The sequence below is a fragment of the Oncorhynchus clarkii genome, chromosome 5 (assembly GCF_045791955.1).
Source record: "Oncorhynchus clarkii lewisi isolate Uvic-CL-2024 chromosome 5, UVic_Ocla_1.0, whole genome shotgun sequence".
NCBI classification, from domain to species: Eukaryota; Metazoa; Chordata; class Actinopteri; order Salmoniformes; family Salmonidae; genus Oncorhynchus; species Oncorhynchus clarkii.
Window position 1 is genome coordinate 44,464,656 of NC_092151.1, and position 18,353 is coordinate 44,483,008.

Genomic DNA, 18,353 nt, shown 5'->3' on the forward strand with positions numbered 1-18,353 from the left:
CCAATTGGATGGTGTCCTCTGACACGGTCACACCCTCCTCCTCCTTGGACTTGATAGTGAACTGCCCGGCTCTCGTGTACTCACGCGTCACCCTGTAGGGACGGATGGACAAACGTGCCTATGTACGCACATACACACACGGGTGCTCAAGCACGCAGGGGCAACACACACACATTGTTTAAAATGCCTGCAATGAGTTATGCGTATTTTCCCCCTCTATCTCCATGAAATGCCATTGAATTCCAATAAACTAATACCTGGCTTTCTGTGCCACTTGAAAAATAGTTTTCAAGGTCGCAGTGCAGTCAACAACTTTGTTTTTGGTTTGCTTTGCTGCCGGGTGATAACAGTTTATTTTCCTTAATTGGCATTTTTGCCTGGGACTATTTGCAAACAATCCAAAAGTGGAGTCTATTTACTGCAAACAATAATGCGTAATTACGGAGTCTGGGCCAAATCAAGCCGCTCGCTCTCTTTGGAAATGCAAATGTGGGTTGCGTGCCGACACTGATTGAAGAGGAAGAAGGCGTCCGTCCGTCCCACTATCCAGCACTGCCAGACAAGCACCTGCTGTTGCCGGGGCTCCGCTTACTTAATAATCACACATATTTTGTGGTTTAGCGAGTGACGGCAGCACGTCAAAGGTGATTACGTCCCAAAATGGCACCCTATTCGCTATATAGTGCACTGCTTTTGACCAGGGCCCGTAGGGAATAGGGTGCCATTTGGGACACACACAAGTTATTGGATTTGGCAGGGAGCTGAGCTGGACAGAGGACTTTTGACCAAAGTTGGTGTTTTCTAACTGCCACAGTCAGTGCGAATGAGTTAAACGAATATGTCAGAAACACATTTTAAAAGGAGATGGTAGGTCAGGTAAGGGACTGACAGGAGAATTAATAAAACGGGGGGGGGGGGGGGGGGAAGTGAGGAAAGATGGTGAATAATGAGAGTGAGAGAGAAGGGAGAGAGAGAGAGAGAGAGAGAGAGGGGAGTAAGAGAATAGAGAGAGATAAAGAGAGTGAGAGAAAAGGTGAAGAGAGAGAGTGGGAGAGAGAGAGAGAGAGAGAGAGAGAGAGGAGTAAGAGAATAGAGAGAGATGAAGAGAGTGAGAGGAGAGTGACAGAGCGAGAGTGAGAGGAGAGAGTGACAGAGCGAGAGAGCGAGAGGAGAGAGGACAGCAACACAATTAGACCCAACCAAATCATGAGAAAACAAAAGATAATTACTTGACACATTGGAAAGAATTTACAAAATAACAGAGAAAACTAGAATGCTATTCGGCCCTAAACAGAGAGTGCACAGTGGCAGAATAGCTGAACACTGTGACTGACCCAAACTTAAGGAAGGCCTTGCCTAGTGGTTAGAGTGTTGGGTCAGTTACCGAAAGGTTGCTAGATCCAATCCCCGAGCTGACAAGGTAAAAATATGTCGTTCTGCCCCTGAACAAGGCAGTTAACCCACTGTTCCTAGGCTGTCATTAAAAATAAGAATTTGTTCTTAACTGGCTTGCCTAGTTAAATAAAAGGTTACTATGTACAGACTCAGTGAGCATAGCCTTAGGCGGACCTGACTCTAAAAAGAAAGGCTATGTGCACACTTCCCACAAAATGCTGCACTTCCTAACCTCCTGCCAAATGTATGACCATATTAGAGACAAATATTTCCATCAGATTACACAGACTCACAAAGAATTTGAAAACAAACCCAATTTTGATAAACTCCCATATCTATTGGGTGAAATACCACAGTGTGCCATCACAGCAGCAATATTTGTGACTTGTTACCACAAGAAAAAGGCAACCAGTGAAGGCCAAACACGACTGTAAATACAACCCATATTTATGTTTATTTATTTTCCCTTTTGTACTTGAACTATTTGCACACAAAATGACATTTTAAATTATTTTGTGAGTGTAATGTTTACTGTAAAAATATTTTTGACTGTTTATTTCACTTATGTTTATTATCTATTTCACTTGCTTTGGAAATGTAAACATATGTTTCCCATGTCAATAAAGCTTCTTAAATTGGAATTGAATAGAGAGAGAGAGAGAGAGAGAGAGAGAGAGAGAGAGAGAGAGAGCTCTCAGGACTGGCTGACTTACTTGGGAATAAGCACCCGGATGATGGTTCCGTCCACCTCAGGGTTGAGTTTCATGCTGCTCTCATGCAGGGCGCGGGTGGCAGCAGCCATGGCCTGAGGACACATCAAACACACATTAGACCTAGACCTAATAACTTCCAGCTGGGGCTTGGACTGGGGCTGGAGCTACACTACCTGCAGACAGACACCCAACCACCCAGCCAGGTCCCAGCCTATTCATTCACCAGTCCCAGCCCCTATCCAATGTATGAGCCTGTGAAAAAAATATGTATTTCTTGGGCAACAATAAATCTAATCTAATTCAATATAATGCACCCACCCTCAAGACACCCACCCCGCCCCTACCAATCCACCCCAGGCCCCCACCCTTAGACTGCCCTGGCCTCTCTCCTGCCCATAGGAGCACCAGGAAGCAGACCTTGGCTGTCCCTGGTCAGGTTGGCTTTGATGCAAGGCGAGCTGGGTGAACTGTGTAGCATCTCCCCACAGAGCAGCTCTGGAGTGTGTGTGTATGTGTGTGTGTGTGTGGGGGGGGGGGGGGGTTCAGCCCTGGCCGTGGCAGGAGAAGCACATGCGGTGTGGAAGTGCCGCGGGGCGCTGTCAGAACACAGTCCTCTGGGAACTGGCTGAGGGGTTGCAGTGCAGGGCGATGACCTCTGGTAACCTCTACGGGATGGGAGGAGTGGGACGGGGCAGGGCGGAGGTGTGTGTGTGTATGTGTGTGTGTGTGTGTGTGTGTGTGTGCGTGCGTGTTTGTGAATAACTGCGGGAGTCCTGGCTTGGCCATATACCCACAATGCATTAGACTAGAGGATATGTCTGTGTAACATATTAGAACTCTAATGGTGGTTGGACTCCAAAAGGCAATTAAAGAAAATGCTGTAATCTGGATATGTGATTTGTCTGTGTCTGCTAGTTGTGGGAGAGGTGCCTGAGAGAGAGAGGCAGAGACGGGACAGACTGAGGCCTGTGGAGACTCCAGTATGTGTTCTATTTAATTCTATGATATGGAGCCTGTTCAGACACATATTAAAAACAGGCCGTGTGGGGACAACATGCTAAGACTGAACACACTATTGTTCAACCGTCAGGTACCCATCACCAGTGGTGGAAACAATACACAATTGTCATACTTAAGTGACTCAAGTAAAAGTGAAAGTCACCCAGTAAAATACTACTTGAGTAAAAGTATAAGAGTATATTGTTTTAAATATGCTGAAGTATCAAAAGTAAATGTCATTGCTAAAATATACTTAAGTATCAAAGTAAAAGTATAAATCATTTCAAATTCCTTTTATTGATCATACCAGAGGGCACTCTTCAAAACAGACGTAATTTACAAACAAAGCATTTGTCCGCCAGATCAGAGGCAGTAGGGATGACTCGGGATGTTCTCTTTATAAGTGTGTGAGTTGGACAATTCTCCTGTCCTGCTAAGCATTCAAAATGTAACAAGCACTTTTGGGTGTCAGGTTAATTGAATGGAGTAAAACGTATATTATTTTCTTTAGGAATGCAGTGAAGTAAAAGTAAAAGTTGTCAAAAATATAAATAGTCAAGTAAAGTACAGATACCCCCAAAAACGACGTAAGTACTTTAAAGTATTTTTTACTTCGTACTTTATACCATTGCCCATCACAACATTACCAGATAGAAATCCCCTTCCATCCCCTCACACCCGCACACCGGCAGCCCCCTAACCTCCCATTACCTAACAGTCTAACAGCCCTGCTAAGCCAACACAGAGGTGACTGTACAGCACCCAAAGCAAATAGGATTATAATTATTCACATCCATTACCCACGTTCCTAACGAGAGGCCATTGTTTTCCAGTCATTCATTACTACAAGGTCCAGTACAGTGTTACTGCAAACACCCCCCCCCCCCCCCCCCCCCCCCCTTGGAAAAGTCCACTTGGACTTTTGGGGAAGAAGGGAAGGGGAGGAAAAAGGCTGTGTGTGTATGTCTTGTGTTTGTGTGTGTGTGTGTGTGTGTGTGTGTGTGTGTGTGTGTGTGTGTGTGTGTGTGTGTGTGTGTGTGTGTGTGTGTGTGGTATCCTCCACATCATTAACAAGGTGTTTTAGCTCTGTTCGTTCCTTTCGGCTGTGGCTGTGGCTGTGTTTTAATCAGAAACTTCAGCGTTATCCCACTTATTTTTGAACATATTAACCAGAACCTAACCTGGTGTTTACGGAGCTACCCAGAACAGAGCACAGCATTCCCCCCAGATTTCCGTAACTGCTGGAGCTGTGGGGAAATAATGATGAATTCAATGCCGAGAGCAATCAAACATAGGTATGGGCTGGATCTATCATTCTGGAGTTAAAAACAGGAACCAGAGATTAGCAGAGGCTGTTTAAAAAAAGAAAAGAAAATGAATTTAGCATGCAAGGCAATAGGCCTTGTGAAATAATACACACAAATAAATCCTTTAATCTTGCTGCCAATTCTTTCCCCAGTGGTTTAGACCAGAAACTGGATGGGAGAAAAAAAAGAAAATAAGAAATTGATACCCCTGCTCTCACATCACACATTTGCACCCTTTTAACATTTGGTCTGAAGGAATTGTCATGTTGCAGCAGTAACGTTTGTACATGTGTGATGGGACCAGTGGGTTTTTTTCCCGGCCCATTTGAATATATATCGTTTGTAGTTTCTGTCTGAACTTTCTCGCTCAGATATGGTGATACGTGTGCAACATAATGTCTCTGAGCCTCTCCTCTTACAGGTGAATTACCTCTATTGAACTGATTCAATGATATATGGTAGCGTGCGTTGTCATGTACGCGCAATATGTGCGCAATATGCTTATCTGTGTGTGTTTCCAAATGAAGCACACATCATGAGGCACATCTGAAAGGTGTGATCCCTCCGGGAACATTGTACAAGAGTGGAGGCTGCTGAGGGGAGGACGGCTCATAATAATGGCTGGAGTGGAGTACAACGGATGGAATGGGCGAAGAAAAAAAACGCAGGAAAACCATGTTTTTGACACCATTCCATTCACTCCATTCCAGCCATTATTATGAGCCGTTCTCCCCTCAGCAGCCTCCACTGTTGTACACCTATTGTGGCTGAGGGCTGCTGAGTTCCAGGCTGAGCTCCTCAAGGTGAAGCAGAACTGTGCTAAAAATAAACAATCTCCCTTTAAAACGCATCAGACAGGGACAACCCTCATTCATAACAACATAGGATGAAGGAGGGAGAAAAGAGAAGGGGGAGAGAGAGAGAGAAAAAGAGAGAAAGAAACAACACAGGGAAAGGAAAAGAGAAGAATGAAGACAGGGAAATAGAGAGGTGTGTGTGTGTGTGTGTGTGTGTGTGTGTGTGTGTGTGTGTGTGTGTGTGTGTGTGTGTGTGTGTGTGTGTGTGTGTGTGTGTGTGTGTGTGTGTGCGTGTGTGTGTGTGCGAGAGAGCATCACTTGGAGCAGTTAGTCCTCCTCCTTCACAGAGGGTACAGCACGGTCACTTCCTGCTGATGACAGCTGACCACAAAATATTGGCCTTTGTTTCAATCGCTCGAGATCAAAGGGCTTCCCAGAACCATCGATCACTACGGCTGAACACGAGGCTGGAGAGAGAGCGCCCGACTCAGGTTTCAGATGGAGAAAGAGAAAGAGAGACAGAGAGGGAACGAGAGAGAGAGCGCGAGAGAGAGAGAGAGAGACGCGTTCATTTCACAGTGCGTTGCCGTCAGCCCAGTGTGGTTCATACAGAGGAGAACCCTAACCCACCCAGCCAGCAGTGTGTGGGAAGCCGGTCATGTTGACCACGATGAGCTGAGGGGGTTTCATGGACATCTGACCCAACTGGTTCAGGGGGAATTTGCCATCTGTCGTGTGCACCACGATATGATCCAGAGCTCCTGAAAAACAAAGGACCAGAATAAAACACGAGTCGAATATACTTCAATGAAACGTAATTGATTTCCCAGAGGGGAAATTGGATGTCACCAGCATGTAACACAAGACACGCCCAAGCATATGACCAAAACAACTTAACCATTATCTAGGCCCGCCTAAACCCTCATCACCAAAAACAGCATTGAGTACACGATCCAAACCAATCTCCCCACAATTCAATTGGCAGAGTGTAAGCTGAGGCTTATGGTTGGCGTGAGGAACTGAGAAACAGCTTCTATCTTCACCCAATACCGTGCCCTGAACTTTAGTCACTATTGCTAGCCAGCTACCACCCGGTACTCTACCCTGAACCTTAGACACTGCTACCTTATGTACATAGTCATTGAACACTGGTCACTTTAATAATGTTTATATACCGTTTCACCCACTTTATAAGTACACTGAGTGCACAAAACATTAGGAACACCTGCTCTTTCCATGACATAGACTGATCAGGTGAATCCAGGTGAAGTCTGTGATCCCTTATTGATGTCACTTGTTAAATCCACTTCAATGAGTGTAGATGAAGGGGAGGAGACAGATTAATGAAGGACTTGTAAGCCTTGAGACATGGATTGTGTATGTGTGCCATTCAGAGGGTGAATGGGAAAGACAGAATATTTAAGTGCCTTTAAACAGGGCATGGTAGTAGGAGCCAGGCTCACCGGTGTGAGTGTGACAAGAACAGCAACGCTGCTGGGTTTTTCACGCTCAACAGTTCCCCGTGTGTATCAAGAATTGTCCACCACCCAAAGGACATTCAGCAAACTTGACACAACTGTGGGAAGCATTGGAGTCAACATGGGCCAGCGTCCCTGTGGAACGCTTTCGACGCCTTGAAGAGTCCATGCTACGACAAATTGAGGCAGTTCTGAGGGCAAAAGGGGGTGGAACTTAATATTAGGAAAGTAATCCTAATATTTTGTACACTCACTGTACATACTCTATTCTACACATGGCTAATCCTATATACAGTGCATTGCGAAAGTATTCGGCCCCCTCGAACTTTGCAACCTTTTGCCACATTTCAGGCTTCAAACATAAAGATATAAAACTGTATTTTTTTGTGAAGAATCAACAACAAGTGGGACACAATCATGAAGTGGAACGACATTTATTGGATATTTCAAACTTTTTTAACAAATCAAAAACTGAAAAATTGGGCGTGCTAAATTATTCAGCCCCCTTAAGTTAATACTTTGTAGCGCCACCTTTTGCTGTAAGTCGCTTGGGGTATGTCTCTATCAGTTTTGCACATCGAGAGACTGAAATTTTTTCCCATTCCTCCTTGCAAAACAGCTTGAGCTCAGTGAGGTTGGATGGAGAGCATTTGTGAACAGCAGTTTTCAGTTCTTTCCACAGATTCTCGATTGGATTCAGGTCTGGACTTTGACTTGGCCATTCTAACACCTGGGTATGTTTATTTTTGAACCATTCCATTATAGATTTTGCTTTATGTTTTGGATCATTGTCTTGATGGAAGACAAATCTCCGTCCCAGTCTCAGGTCTTTTGCAGACTCCATCAGGTTTTCTTCCAGAATGGTCCTGTATTTGGCTCCATCCATCTTCCCATTAATTTTAACCATCTTCCCTGTCCCTGCTGAAGAAAAGCAGGCCCAAACCATGATGCTGCTACCACCATGTTTGACAGTGGGGATGGTGTGTTCAGGGTGATGAGCTGTGTTGCTTTTACGCCAAACATAACGTCTTGCATTGTTACCAAAAAGTTCAATTTTGGTTTCATCTGACCAGAGCACCTTCTTCCACATGTTTGGTGTGTCTCCCAGGTGGCTTGTGGCAAACTTTAAACAACACTTTTTATGGATATCTTTAAGAAATGGCTTTCTTCTTGCCACTCTTCCATAAAGGCCAGATTTGTGCAATATACGACTGATTGTTGTCCTATGGACAGAGTCTCCCACCTCAGCTGTAGATCTCTGCAGTTCATCCAGAGTGATCATGGGCCTCTTGGCTGCATCTCTGATCAGTCTTCTCCTTGTATGAGCTGAAAGTTTAGAGGGACGGCCAGGTCTTGGTAGATTTGCAGTGGTCTGATACTCCTTCCATTTCAATATTATCGCTTGCACAGTGCTCCTTGGGATGTTTAAAGCTTGGGAAATCTTTTTGTATCCAAATCCGGCTTTAAACTTCTTCACAACAGTATCTCGGACCTGCCTGGTGTGTTCCTTGTTCTTCATGATGCTCTCTGCGCTTTTAACGGACCTCTGAGACTATCACAGTGCAGGTGCATTTATACAGAGACTTGATTACACACAGGTGGATTGTATTTATCATCATTAGTCATTTAGGTCAACATTGGATCATTCAGAGATCCTCACTGAACTTCTGGAGAGAGTTTGCTGCACTGAAAGTAAAGGGGCTGAATAATTTTGCACGCCCAATTTTTCAGTTTTTGATTTGTTAAAAAAGTTTGAAATATCCAATAAATGTCGTTCCACTTCGTGATTGTGTCCCACTTGTTGTTGATTCTTCACAAAAAAATACAGTTTTATATCTTTATGTTTGAAGCCTGAAATGTGGCAAAAGGTCGCAAAGTTCAAGGGGGCCGAATACTTTCGCAATGCACTGTAACTACTGCAGTACTCCTATTTTGTATTCATATACTGTCCGTACGTTATATGTATATATATTTACTACTTCCAAGATGGCATAGCAGTTCAGACGTCTTTTGTCCTCGTCTTTTCGTGTCCCGTATATATATATATATTTACAACTTTTTTTCACATACATTTTTTTAATTTTCCATCAACTCATCTTCAAAACACTCTCCTGCAACCCGCCTCACCAATTTATATTTATAAAAAACTATTATTTACCTCAAATCTGTAATCCTCCAAGAAGCTAGCCAGGAGCTAGCCAGAAGCTAGCCCAGAAGCTAATCCAGAAGCTAATCAGAAGCTAGTTCAGAAGCTAGTTCAGAAGCTAGTTAGCTTCTTTACTGGCAAATCGTTGTTCAGCTAACCACGGTTTGTGGTCATCAGCTATCCTTTAGCTCGAAAATCTATCGCCAGTTTTGTACGGCGCTGCGCAGCGCGGCTCGGAACGGAACATACCGGACCAATTTTTCTCTCCATGTCCCTGGATTTCAACCGCTAACTCTGGACATTCATACCTGGATCTCACAGCTAGCTAGCTGCTATCCGTGTGACTATCGGCTTTCGTCGATTCCGGAGCAAACATCAATTATTCTGGAGCTAACCAGCTCCGTCAATATACTCCTGAGTTCCATCAATCACTCCCGGGCTGCAGTCACCTATCCGGACCCGTTTTACTGCCTACGCGGAGTCCCACCGGGCCTTCACAACTGGACTGCCGACGTTATCTACCCGAAGGAGTTATCCGGCTGGCTCCTCCGTCGCGACGTTACCTGAACGCCCATCTGCGGCCTGCTAACTGTTAGCTGTCTTATCGGCTGCTATCTGAATAGACAATCGGACAATTTATTTATTTATTTTTATTATTATTATTATTATTATTATGTTTTCTTCTTGGGCCTCTATAACTATATCTATTGTTTTTATTTTTGTTGTTGTTATGTGATTTGGATTAATCCCCTCTACCACACGGAACCCCACTAATCTACTGCAAGAGGTGGCTAATAACAGACCTCCATCCTATGCTAGCTTGCTACCGATGGCCTGGCTAGCTGTCTAAATCGCCGTGACCCCCAACCAACCCTTCCACTCACCGGACCCTTTTGATCACTCGACTAAGCATGCCTCTCCTTAATGTCAATATGCCTTGTCCATTGCTGTTCTGGTTATTGTTTATTGGCTTATTTCACTGTAGAGCCTCTAATCCTGCTCACTATACCGTATCCAACCTATTAGTTCCACCACCCACACATGCAATGACATCTCCTGGTTTCAATGATGTTTCTAGAGACAATACCTCTCTCTTCATCACTCAATACCTAGGTTTACCTCCACTGTATTCACATCCTACCATACCTTTGTCTGTACATTATACCTTGATGCTATTTTATCGCCCCCAGAAACCTCCTTTTACTCTCTGTTCCAGACGTTCTAGACGACCAATTCTTATTGCTTTTAGCCGCACCCTTATTCTACTCCTCCTATGTTCCTCTGGCGATGTAGAGGTGAATCCAGGCCCTGCAGTGCCTAGCTCCACTCCTATTCCCCAGGCGCTCTCTTTTGACGACTTCTGTAACCGTAATAGCCTTGGTTTCATGCATGTTAACATTAGAAGCCTCCTCCCTAAGTTTGTTCTATTTGTTCTACATCCTATGGCGTTCTGCATTAGCATCGAACAGCCCCCGTGATATGCAGCTGTTCAGGGAAGCTAGAAACCATTATACACAGGCAGTTAGAAAAGCCAAGGCTAGCTTTTTCAAGCAGAAATTTGCTTCCTGCAACACAAACTCAAAAAAGTTCTGGGACACTGTAAAGTCCATGGAGAATAAGAACACCTCCTCCCAGCTGCCCACTGCACTGAAGATAGGAAACACTGTCACCACTGATAAATCCACCATAATTGAGAATTTCAATAAGCATTTTTCTACGGCTGGCCATGCTTTCCACCTGGCTACTCCTACCCCGGTCAACAGCACTGCACCCCCAACAGCAACTCGCCCAAGCCTTCCCCATTTCTCCTTCTCCCAAATCCGTTCAGCTGATGTTCTGCTGGAGCTGCAAAATCTGGACCCCTACAAATCAGCCGGGCTAGACAATCTGGACCCTTTCTTTCTAAAATTATCTGCCGAAATTGTTCCCACCCCTATTACTAGCCTGTTCAACCTCTCTTTCGTGTCGTCTGAGATTCCCAAAGATTGGAAAGCAGCTGCAGTCATCCCCCTCTTCAAAGGGGGGGACACTCTTGACCCAAACTGCTACAGACCTATATCTATCCTACCATGCCTTTCTAAGGTCTTCGAAAGCCAAGTCAACAAACAGATTACCAACCATTTCGAATCTCACCATACCTTCTCTGCTATGCAATCTGGTTTCAGAGCTGGTCATGGGTGCACCTGAGCCACGCTCAAGGTCCTAAACGATATCTTAACCACCATCGATAAGAAACATTACTGTGCAGCCGTATTCATTGATCTGGCCAAGGCTTTCGACTCTGTCAATCACCACATCCTCATCGGCAGACTCGACAGCCTTGGTTTCTCAAATGATTGCCTCGCCTGGTTCACCAACTACTTCTCTGATAGAGTTCAGTGTGTCAAATCGGAGGGTCTGCTGTCCGGACCTCTGGCAGTCTCTATGGGGGTCGCCAAACCCACTGGCTCCATGTCATCTACAAGACCCTGCTAGATAAAGTCCCCCCTTATCTCAGCTCGCTGGTCACCATAGCATCTCCCACCTGTAGCACACGCTCCAGCAGGTATATCTCTCTAGTCACCCCCAAAACCAATTATTTCTTTGGCCGCCTCTCCTTCCAGTTATCTGCTGCCAATGACTGGAACGAACTACACAAATCTCTGGAACTGGAAACACTTATCTCCCTCACTAGCTTTAAGCACCAACTGTCAGAGCAGCTCACAGATTACTGCACCTGTACATAGCCCACCTATAATTTAGCCCAAACAACTACCTCTTTCCCAACTGTATTTAATTAATGTATTTATTTTGCTCCTTTGCATCCCATTATTTTTATTTCTACTTTGCACATTCTTCCATTGCAAATCTACCATTCCAGTGTTTTACTTGCTATATTGTATTTACTTTGCCACCATGGCCTTTTTTTGCATTTACCTCCCTTCTCACCTCATTTGCTCACATCGTATATAGACTTGTTTATACTGTATTATTGACTGTATGTTTGTTTTACTCCATGTGTAACTCTGTGTCGTTGTATCTGTCGAACTGCTTTGCTTTATCTTGGCCAGGTCGCAATTGTAAATGAGAACTTGTTCTCAACTTGCCTACCTGGTTAAATAAAGGTGAAATAAATAAATAAAAAATATTTATATACATTATACGTACAGTTGAAGTCGGAAGTTTACATACACTTAGGTTGGAGTCATTAAAACTTGTTTTTCAACCACTCCACAAATTTCTTGTTAACAAACTATAGTTTTGGCAATTCGGTTAGGACATCTACTTTGTGCATGACAAAAGTAATTTTTCCAACAATTGTTTACAGACAGATTATTTCACTTATAATTCACTGAATCACAATTCCAGTGGGTCAGAAGTTCACATACACTAAGTTGACTGTGTCTTTAAACAGTTTGGGAAATTACAGAAAATGTCATGTCATGTCTTTAAAAGCTTCTGATAGGCTAATTGACATAATTTGAGTCAATTGGAGGTGTACCTGTGGCTGTATTTCAAGGCCTACCTTCCAACTCAGTGCCTCTTTTCTTGACATCATGGGAAAATCAAAAGAAATCAGCCAAGACCTCAAAAAACAAATGGTACACTTCCACAAGTCTGGTTCATCCCTGGGAACAATTTCCAAACGCCTGAAGGTACCACGTTCATCTGTACAAACAATAGTACACAAGTATAAACACCATGGGACCATGCAGCCGTCATACCCCTCAGGAAGGAGACGCATTAGGGCTCCTAGAGATGAACGTACTTTGGTGCGAAAAGCACAAATCAAACCCAGAACAACAGCAAAGGACATTGTGAAGGTGCTGGAGGAAACAGGAAGAAAAGTATGTATATCCACAGTAAAATGAGTCCCATATCGACATAACCTGAAAGGACTGGTGCACTTCACAAAATGGCATGAGGAAGAACAATTATGTGGATATATTGAAACAACATCTCAAGACATCAGTCGGGAAGTTAAAGCTTGGTCACAAATGGGTTTTCCAAATGGACAATGACCCCAAGCATACTTCCAAAGTTGTGGCAAAATGGCTTACGGGCAACAAAGTCAAGGTGTTGGAGTGGCCATCACAAAGCCCTGACCTCAATCCCATCAAAGATTTGTGGGCAGAACTGAAAAAGCATGTGCGAGCAAGGAGGCCTACAAACCTGACTGAGTTACAGCAGCTCTGTCAGGAGGAATGGGCCAAAATTCACCCAACTTATTGTGGGAAGTTTGTGGAAGGCTACCTGAAATGTTTGACCCAAGTTTAACAATTTAAAGGAAATGCTACCAAATACTAATTGAGTGTATAAGAACTTCTGACCCACTTGGAATGTGATGAAAGAAATAAAAGCTTAAATAAATCATTATCTCTACTATTAAAACTGAGTTTAAATGTATTTGGCTAAGGTGTATGTAAACTTCCGACTTCAACTGTATATATATTTATATTCCGTCTCTGACATTGCTTGTTCTGATATTTTCAGGATATTTTTTTTACTGCTAGGCACTGTTGGACTGCTAGGCACTGTTGGACTGCTAGGCACTGTTGGAGCTTGAAACTCAAGCATTTTGCTGCACCTGCGATATCATCTGCAAATCTGGTGATGTGACCAATAAACTTTGATTTGGTTTGGTTTTGATGGGGTGCATGAGGTTTCTGAGACCCCCCCATAAGGAGGTTTCTGAGACCCCCCTCCCCTAACCATCATCTCCTCTCTCTCTCACCCCCTAACACTGCAGACTGCAGAACCAGAGCTACTCTCCGACATGAGTCAACTTTCCTTGTCTGGTTTACCTCAGACGCCGCTGTTTCCTCCCCCTCTGTCCTCTGCCTTACATCACCAACTCAATGGTGGGTGGGTTCAAGATTATTCTACCACTTGTTTTGTGTAGGAGAGGGACTACCGTCATTCTGGGTACCTATACTTGTGCTTTAGAAAGTAAAACAGTACGTTTCTACAAGCTATTGCTTGCTTCATTCTAATATCCGGGTGCAAAGACGGGTCCTTAACAGATTTGGACGCATTCAACACCAACGACCAAACCTTAACTGTAACTGAGTGCAACCGGTGTGAAATCGCTAGCTAGTTAGAGGTGCGCGCTTGTAGCACTTCAATCGTTATGTCACTCACACTGAGACCTTTAAGTAGTTGTTTCCTTTGCTCCACAAGAGCCGTGGCTTTTGTGGCGCGATAGGTAACAATGCTTCGTGGGAGGCAGTTATTGACATGTTCAGAGGGTCCCTGGTTCGAGCCCGGGTTGGGGCAAGGAGAGGGGAACAGTGAGTGCATGCCACGACAGAGCTAGTCTGGTCTGAGGTGTTGTCTGGTAGGAAAGACATCCTGTAAGCCATGTCTGTGACTCTGGGCCCTTACTTCAACCCAAGGCAAGTACTCAGTGCCTGTACGTATTACCTGAAAGTAATAGGAATGTGTGATAATATACAGTACTTTAAATAAACTTGATTTTATACTCCGTGTCAGCCTAACTAAGAGCCAGCCTGTGCTACCTGGGCCCTTGCCTCTTCCCCAGGCTAATTGCTAGAGCCGGCAGGTGGACGAGAGAGACTACCTGGGCCTCTATGGACGTGTGCCTGGCTGCCTGCTCTGCACATCTGCTTACACTTCCAGAGGGCACACAGGAATTTCCTAAACGGCATGAGGAGGGATGTGGATCGACCGGGAAGCCATTAACCAAATGGGCTCTTCCTGGTCAGGGCACAGGCAGCTGACCCACAATGGCGAAAGGTAGACAAGTAGTCAACAATATAGGCTTCTCAAAAAACTAAACGTACATATCAAATCAAATTTATTTATATAGCCCTTCGTACATCAGCTGATATCTCAAAGTGCTGTACAGAAACCCAGCCTAAAACCCCAAACAGCAAGCAATGCAGGTGTAGAAGCACGGTGGCTAGAAAAAAATCCCTAGAAAGGCCAAAACCTTGCTTAAATTCACACAGGACACCGGATAAGACAGGAGAAGTACTCCAGATATAACAAACTGACCCTAGCCCCCCGACACATAAACTACTGCAGCATAAATACTGGGTCGTGTTCAGTAGGGCACACCGTAGAAAAACATTTTGCAACAGAATACAAACATGTATTATCATAGGAAAACATTCAGGTAGTAGCTAACCCCCTGTTTCAAAACATTTTCTCCCTAGTACTGAACACAACCCTGGCTTCCTCATGATAAAGTCCTATCAGAAATCAGACTTTGAGTTGGTTCTTGTGTGACTTTATACTGGGGATGTTTAGCGGGTGGGTGCCCTAGACTGGAGGGCGTCTTGGGAACATGAGGATGACATGACATTAACTAATCGTTTTGAACTATGGAAGCCTATGCAAACCAATTTCTGGGTGACTGGGGTCCTGATCTGTTATATAAATGGCTTTCCTTTCACAGTGTATTAATCTGAGCCAGTATACACAGAGCTGTCCAGCGAGGACTGGATAACCTGACGTTAGCCCAGCGTTCCCATGGAAAAGAGAGGTTAGTCTTCTTCTAGCAGAGGAACTGACAGAGTGGCAGGCTATAATACCTCCTGTGTGTGTGTGTGTGTGTGTGTGTGTGTGTGCGGTTGTATTTTTTGAGAACTAACAGCTGACTGAAGACGGGATGTTCGGGCATTTGTGAGGTTGAGTCCGTTTCTGCAATAACAGGGACTATTAACAATGTGATGAAACTTTGTTGCCCCTTGCTGAAATAAGCAGTGTTAAATCAAACGATGAATAGAATGGAACTAGTCTGAGTACCAGTCTCTTTAGTTAACATTCCACTCCTTGTCATTGTCAAAGAGACTGACCTTTCAGAAATCTCAACGTTCAATATGCAGCTGGATTTACGGCGGATTTGCTCATTGGTTGTTGGAAATAACATTCATATTTGACATGACACCACGTGGAGCCTCCAAAATAGAATTACAATTTAAGTCAAAAACAAACATGTAGCTGTTAGCTAGCGTAAAACAAAGCTAAGACAGTTTTTTTGGTTGGAATTGCAGTAGCTATGCATTTACCGTAAAACTCAAATGAATTGCCCCGGGCGCTTATTTTGCTTCAATCGCGGAACACAGCCGTTGTTTTTTAGAGACAGGCTTCTATTTTAGCCAGGCGTCTATTTACCTTAATGAGCACAGCTTTTGCTCAATAAAATGTTGTAAAGACTACCAGACTGTTTATTGTGACCAGTATAAACATTACAATACAAATCCATCATTTCTTGCACAAGCTCGATGGTACTCGATGAAGTTCACTTGTAAAACAATGAATTTAGATCTGGCAATGTGTGCCGATGCCTGGCTATTAAAAGAGACAGGCGGCTATTTGAGACTGCCATTCATTTAAGTTTACGGTAGTTTGAGAATTTAGAAGTGAGCTACCAACTATTCACACACTGTTTCGCCTGGACAAACAAAAAGAAAAGTAGAAAACTCATCTTTACACGTGTACTTTTCTGGAGCGTAGTTTTGAAGCAGACAACAAGAAAATTGTGTCTGAAAATTATCAAGTTTTCGCTGTGAGCCAACCAGGTACCCAAGGTAACCATGGGTTGTTTTCCCCACAGGCGGGCGAGACCGCAGCGTTCTATTTAAAACCGAACTGGGACTATGGGTACACTCACTATGGGTACACGCCAGTCCAACCATTATGCCATCATTAACTTGAATGGGGATGCCCATTGTATTCATTATATTTCTATGGCAGAACATGCAGTCAGGGCCGGATGAAAAGAGAAAATGTGTGCAACATGTTTTATATATATATACAGTGTGGAGAACAATTATTTGATACACTGCCTTATTTGCATGTAGAGGTCTGTCAAAGCATGTAGAGGTCTGTCATTTTTATCATAGGTACACTTCAACTGAGAGAAACGGAATCTAAAACAAAAATCCAGAAAATCACATTGTATGATTTTTAAGTAATTAATTTGCATTTTATTGCATGACATAAGTATTTGATCACCTACCAACCAGTAAGAATTCCGGCTCTCACAGACCTGTTAGTTTTTCTTAAGAGGCCCTCCTGTTCTCCACTCATTACCTGTATTAACTGCACCTGTTTGAACTCGTTACCTGTATAAAAGACACCTGTCCACACACTCAATCAAACAGACTCCAACCTCTCCACAATGGCCAAGACCAGAGAGCTGTGTAAGGACATCAGGGATAAAATTGTAGACCTGCACAAGGCTGGGATGGGCTATAGGACAATAGGCAAGCAGCTTGGTGAGAAGGCAACAACTGTTGGCGCAATTATTAGAAGATGGAAGAAGTTCAAGATGACGGTCAATCACCCTCGGTCTAGGGCTCCATGCAAGATCTCACCTCGTGGGGCATCAATGATCATGAGGAAGGTGAAGGATCAGCCCAGAACTACACGGCAGGACCTGGTCAATGACCTGAAGAGAGCTGGGACCACAGTCTCAAAGAAAACCATTAGTAACACACTACGCCGTCATGGATTAAAATCCTGCAGCGCACGCAAGGTCCCCCTGCTCAAGCCAGCGCATGTCCAGGCCCGTCTGAAGTTTGCCAATGACCATCTGGGTGATCCAGAGGAGGAATGGGAGAAGGTCATGTGGTCTGATGAGACAAAAATAGAGCTTTTTGGTCTAAACTCCACTCGCCGTGTTTGGGGGAAGAAGAAGGATGAGTACAATCCCAAGAACACCATCCCAACCGTGAAGCATGGAGGTGGAAACATCATTCTTCGGGGATGCGTTTCTGCAAAGGGGACAGGACGACTGCACCGTATTGAGGGGAGGATTGATGGGGCCATAATCTTGGCCAACAACCTCCTTCCCTCAGTAAGAGCATTGAAGATGGGTCGTGGCTGGGTCTTCCAGCATGACAATGACCCGAGACACAGCCAGGGCAACTAAGGAGTGGCTCCGTAAGAAGCATCTCAAGGTCCTGGAGTGGCCTAGTCACCTGAACCCAATAGAAAATCTTTGGAGGGAGCTGAAAGTCCGTATTGCCCAGCGACAGCCCCGAAACCTGAAGGATCTGGAGAAGGTCTGTGTGGAGGAGTGGGCTAAAAATCCCTGCTGCAGTGTGTGCAAAACTGGTCAAGAACTACAGGAAACGTATGATCTCTGTAATTGCAAACAAAGGTTTCCATTTAAGAATGATGGAGGCCACTGTGTTCTTGGGGACCTTCAATGTTGGTACCCTTCCCCAGATCTGTGCCTCGACACAATCCTGTCTCGGAGCTCTACAGACAAATCCTTCGACCTCATGGCTTGTTTTTTTGCACTGACATGCACTGTCAACTGCGGGACCTTATATAAACAAGTGTGTGCCTTTCCTCCAATCAGTTGTAGAAACATCTCAACTCAACTTCAGAAACACCTCTGATGGCATTGATGAGTAGACCACATCAGTCATTGGCTTCATCAATAAGTGCATTGATAACGTCGTCCCTACAGCAACCGTATGTACATACCCCAACCAGAAGCCAGGGATTACAGGCAACATCTGCACTGAGCTAAAGGCTAGAACTTCTGCTTTCAAGGAGCG

General features: G+C 44.3%; 1 protein-coding gene across 1 annotated transcript in view; it reads right to left on the reverse strand.

Moving 5' to 3' along the window:
- LOC139409699 (ribosome-recycling factor, mitochondrial-like) overlaps positions 1 to 18,353 on the reverse strand; it is a 32,567-nt gene that overhangs the window by 9,679 nt on the left and 4,535 nt on the right. The window contains exons 3-5 of the mRNA XM_071155100.1: positions 5,842 to 5,972; positions 2,109 to 2,200; positions 1 to 92 (exon numbers count right to left, since the gene is read on the reverse strand). The exon at positions 1 to 92 is cut by the window's left edge and continues 36 nt beyond it. Of these exons, the coding sequence (XP_071011201.1) occupies positions 1 to 92; positions 2,109 to 2,200; positions 5,842 to 5,972 (315 nt within the window). The remainder of the gene's footprint in view (positions 93 to 2,108; positions 2,201 to 5,841; positions 5,973 to 18,353) is intronic.